A 5,767-nucleotide genomic window follows, 5' to 3' on the forward strand; every position below is an offset into this window, starting at 1 on the left:
ATATCACTATGTATGGGCGTAGTCCTGTCTCGCAATGATTGCCAAGTATAATTGCACTAACTATTATATGCTAGACTTTATAGTTAAGAATAACTTAGGAAATATTCTTGTAGTTCATCCTAATTCCATGCTAATGACTTGCTAGAATATCTGTTGAGGTGCTTATCATTATTATATGTGGCTAGTTATTCTGATCAGATTAATTATCGTTGTCACCATTCATACTTTATCTATATCTTATGTGACACTTATCCCTGTATGAAAGAGATAGATAAATGCTCTCTATTACACATGCAATGATAGATACTCAATTCCATATTCCATTCCATGATCAACATTGATGATTAGCAATCCCTTCCTAGTGGTAAAAATATAAATAACGATACGTGGAATACTTCCCGGTTAAAATGCTACATCGATATTAATCTGTGCGCTTCCAGATCTTATTTATTATTCATTCAGTACAGCAATTGCATATTTCAATACCGCGTCTGTCATGTCATGCTGGGGATGACAACTTGGCTTAAGTGGCATGAGGGATAGGTTTGGCATTTTTGGCGTCGTTATTAGAATTAGAAAATTAAGTCTACTTTTTTAATGACGTTAAGAATGCCCAACAAGCATTTTTGGCGCCGTTGCCGGGGAAGGTTGATTACTAATAAGGAATGAATACGGAATTTCGAGTCATCATTCGCATCACTAATATGATTGAGATTGTCAATTCTCTTATACAGCTTTACCCCTGTATTTTTCTATTTTGATTATTTTATGCAGGGTAATGTATGAATAGAAGACATCTTCCAGGAAATTATGTTGACAACCCCGAAGTGTTATTCAGAAAAACAAGTGCCAAGCTCAAGAAGACATCGTCAACTCTTCAGCACGAAGCTTCATTCAATCCAGAAGATCACCGGAATTTGTCTTCAGAGTTCGAAGCCATGGCGAACAAATCGATCTGTGAGTTCTCAGCTCCCACTACGGACAACATCCGCACTGGACCTGCTGCAAAGATCGACGGCAACTTTGAGATCAAGCCTGGACTTATCAACATGGTGCAATCCAACCAGTTATGTGGGAAGGCACACGAAGATGCTAGTGCTCATCTCCAACACTTCCTGGAGATTTACAGCACATTCACCATATCAAGAGTCCCCAGAGATGCTATACTACTTCGCCTCTTCCCATTCTCACACTACAAGAGGTGGGTGGCTTTTTGACATATTTAGCATGACAAAGTCCATAATGTCATTATATTATTTGTTTTATGACATTATATTTTAGACACCTTGACTTAATGACAAAAAAAATGTATGTCACAACAAATGTCATATAACTAATCAAATTTTATCTAGTGACGATATTTGATATGTCATAAGGTCTATTTATATGTCACAACATCTAGTGACTATATTTGATATGTCATAAGGTATATTTATATGTCACAAAATATTTATTGAATTATTTTTAGATAATTTGCAAAGAACATTGCCACATCAGTAATACGAATTCTGTGACGTGTCTCTTTTGAGCCTAGTCAGTCTATGATTATATAATATTTGTCAAATACAAACGGAAGTGCTACAGTAGCCAAAGCCAAAAATTTTACCCAACTAACACTACAATAAATACATGGCTTTTTAACGTTTTTAGTATGACAATTGTAAGAATGTTACTATATCATCCATTTTGTGACATTATATGTTAGGCATAGTGACTTAGTGACAATTAAAAGTTGTATGTCAGAAAAAATTCTATGTTTTGTCAAAAGAATTCTATAATTTTCAGTTGTTTAAATATAGTTGGATGGAGAAATGACCAATATTACTATGCAGACCATGGCCCAAATCGGCCCATCTAAAAACCCTAGACTATATAACCCATTCCTATCTCTCCCTCACCCTCCCTCAGCCGCACAACTCTCTCTCTCTGCCCTTATCCCTAGCACAAAATGGACGCCACCGCCACCGCGGCTGCGAGGCGCCTCCTCCTCCCGCTCCGCGCCCTGCCGCCGGCGCCGCCGCGGGGCGCGGCGGTCTCCGCGCCGCGCGCCCGGCGGTGACACGGTCCGAGGAGGAGAGTCCATGCCTCCCCAGCGCGCGCGTCCCTGGACAGCGCCGCGGTCCTGCTCGATGCCGCGGCCGCGGTGGCCGTCGGCGGGACAGGGTACTCGCAGGCGAGCTACTACACGTCGCTGGGGCTGTTCGTTCTCTCCGTGCTGGGGCTGTGGTCCCTCATCAAGCGCTCCGTCAAGTCCAAGGTCTCGGATCCATCCGTGTGCCACTCTCCCCTCTTCCGTTTTCCGTTGCTGCTTGCCTCCGTCTTTGCTCGCCCTCGCACGCGCGCACCGCACCCACGTCTTAGTGCGCTGTGCTCGTGCCAGACTTGCTGGTGCCTACTTGCTGATCAGAATTGGGTAACTCTGGCTCCTGGATGGGCTTATCTTGTGTCTCGGCGAGCGTACACACGGGTTTGATCTCCCTATTTTCTGAATGCCTGGTATATCTGATAACTGAATGGCTCTCTGGCAGATGGCGCTTTGTTGCAACCCTGCTGCACCTGGGATTATGGTAGCTTCTGTTGCTACCAAACTGACATGCTAAAGAATGACAATGAGAATGACAAGAGAGGGGCGTCGCTATATGGAATGTTGTATGCACGCTGTTTGCTATCATTCTTATTCTATATTTTCCAGTGAATTTGTGAATATGTTGATTGTTATTCAGTAGTGTGAATCTGTTCCTAGTGTGCATACATGTCTCATCATTTATGTTTCTGCACTAGCAACACAATGGTATATACAGAAATGGTATTCATAGTTGATCATAAATTATATATGAGCATTAAATAATTTATAGACAACCAAATAGACAGCCTCTGTCTATGGGTTGTATGAGTTGTCTATTTAACTGTCTCTATTGTAAATTCCAAGAATATATAGGCAGCAACTGTCTATGGGTTGTACATACCCTTACAACAGCCTTTGTTTATTATGATATTCAAATACTTTGCACATTATGTGAGCAAGTGTGTTACCTGACTCTACATTTCTTTGATCCTGTTTAGAGAATTTGGAATTATGTCAATTCTGGCTCTGTTATTTTAAGGTCAGGCATATTTTAAAGTCTATAGCTGATGCCTGCATCAGGCAAGAATAGAAGGAATATGTTGATTTTACAGCTAATTAGCAATCCTGCTATTGTTCTCAATATATCTAACTCTAGATATTCTCTCTACAGACTAGAACTGACAAGAAGTATGGTGGACTGAGTTTATCATATGAAGATGTTGGGTCAAGTTCTTGCAGTCACAGGTAAATTTTCTCACTGTTAGCCTTATTAACATGCTATGCATGGTTGTAAACAGATGAGTTTTCAGAACATAGTGGTCATGCCCATCTTCAGTCAGTGTATCTTCTGGGGTAACCTTTTAATTCGGTAACCTTTTAACTTAATTTGGTAACCTTTTAACTTCTATCACAAATCTAAAATTTGAACTTACAACAATATTGACATGCAACATTTTCTTCTACTGAAATAATTTCTTGCCTTGTCTTGGTAAAGAATCAAGACATTTTCTTAGTAAAGAATTAAGACCTTTTCTTAAGCTATAGCTGAATATTCCTTGCTGCTGGCTTTTTGCTTGCTTCTGGAACAGTAGGGAGAAATCATTAATGTGTTGCCTGGCATATTATTCAGCTAGACAGCCAACTGTAGAAGAATGAAGTTAGATCAACGTAGTTACAATTTAGTTACAATTTTTGAATTGAATAAGGCACCTGATGAGGGTACAAGTTGTCAATGTTTTGATCAGCTATCCTGGTGCCATGGTTGCAGGTTTATGTTAAGAGCACATTTTTTACTCACTCCATCTACAAGCCTCAAGTAACCCTTCATTGACCAACTATTTCTACTATATATTGGCTTTTCTATATAGTTAGGATACTATGGTTCTGTAATGTTGTATAGTCTCAATGTCAGATAAATGGACAATATTTTAAAATTATAACCAGGGAGCTTGTTTCACGGTACAACCTAGTTGTAGTATTATCTTTGTGGATAGATTTGTTTCATTAACTGTTATATGTTGACCAGGGAGCTTGGTTCTGTCCAATAGATATGCATGAACCTAGAGCTAACTCTAATCTTTATATCTTTAACTAATTTGGCTACCATTTGCTTCTTTCAGATTGGTTAATAGTGTGGTATGGAGGATGTCTCAGTAAAGTGAAAAGCCTCAGTAATGTTTAGGGGTAGCTACATCTCTTTTTGTTAGCTTGATGAATATTCAAGATGTTGAAATGGCTATGTTCATTGTCATTTTGGACATGTGACTTAGATGTAGCGTGATATATATTGCTACCTGGATGTATGAGTTTGACAATATAATTTTTCCAACCTGGGATTTTGTCAAGATTGTGTAATTGTTGAGTGAGTGGGCTGAAAAACAATTGTGGACTCTAGCAAGCCAAATTTAATTTGTGACATTTTTCTCCATCCTGCCATGTCAGCAATTCATCCTATGTGGCATTGCCTACATGGCAAGGCTAGGATTTAATGACAGTAAACTAGTGTCATAAGATTATATGACACTAAAATCACACGTCATAAACTTATGACATTTAGCAAAACAGATGTCATAAAATCATTTTGTGACAGTGGCTTTTTGACATTACAGTTTATGTCACCTTGATGTCATAAAACTCAATTTGTGACATAAATTGCATACATTATGACATAATAGAATGTCAAAAAGCCACACACTTCTTGTAGTGTCACTGTTAGGGAGAGCGAAGCAGTGGTTCTACGCTACAAAGGAGAAGAATTCTACGTGAGCACTCTGCTCCACGAACTTTCTGGCTAAGTTCTTTCCCATGGGCAAGACCAATCCTCTCCGTGGGAAGATTACAAGATTTCAGCAATAACATGATGAATCTGTTCCAGAAGCATGGGAGCGTTTCCAAGACTACATCATAGAATGTCCCCATCATGTAATGGAGAGTCGGCTACTAATGCAGACGTTTTATCATGGGCTCGGCAACAGTGCCCGAGAGACGATGGATTGTGCAGCCGGAGGAGCATTCCTATCGCTTACCATATCACAAGCCACAGCTCTTGTGGAGAAGATGGCGTCCAACCGAAGCTGGAATGAAGAAAGGACCCAGACACGCAAGAGAGGTGGAGGTATGCATCAGCTCAAGGAGGTAGACATGCTGCCTGCAAAGCTAGACCTGCTCATGAAGAAGCTCGATGATAGAGCTGGAGATAAGAAAGAAGTTATGCACATCTACGACTCTCACATCACTTGTGAGGAGTGTGGAGATACTGGACACTCAGGCAATCACTGCCCTGAGATGCTTGAGGATGTGAACTACATCAACAACAATAACAACAACTACTACTACAACCGTCCTCAACAAAATCAAGTTTGGAATCAACAGAGGCCTAACTACTCAGGTAATTTTCAAGGTAACAATTCTTACAATAATAATAATAATTTTCCACCTCTGAGAGAGTTAGTGTCTAATCAAGGAAAGCTAATGGATAACCTATCTAAGAAATTGGCATCAAATGATAAAATTCTAGAAAATATAAATAATAGAATGGATAATTTCTCTACTGCCATCAAGAATCAAATTAGCTTTAATAAGATGATTGAATCTCAGTTAAATCAAATAGCTGCTGCTGTTCCTTCTACTAACCCCGGTATACCATCACAACCGGAAGGATTAGAATCTGCAAATCTTGTAGACATGTTTGATGCAGGTAAC

General features: G+C 39.7%; 1 protein-coding gene across 1 annotated transcript; it reads left to right on the top strand.

Annotated features, from left to right (window-relative positions):
- LOC8155482 (codanin-1) lies at positions 1,836 to 4,415 on the top strand. Its single transcript, XM_021451560.1, has 4 exons — positions 1,836 to 1,848; positions 1,943 to 2,257; positions 2,529 to 2,649; positions 4,186 to 4,415. The coding sequence occupies exons 1-4, from the start codon at positions 1,836 to 1,838 to the stop codon at positions 4,220 to 4,222; spliced, it is 486 nt and encodes a 161-aa protein (XP_021307235.1). The 3' UTR covers positions 4,223 to 4,415.

Source organism: Sorghum bicolor, chromosome 1 (genome assembly GCF_000003195.3).
Source record: "Sorghum bicolor cultivar BTx623 chromosome 1, Sorghum_bicolor_NCBIv3, whole genome shotgun sequence".
NCBI classification, from domain to species: domain Eukaryota; kingdom Viridiplantae; phylum Streptophyta; class Magnoliopsida; order Poales; family Poaceae; genus Sorghum; species Sorghum bicolor.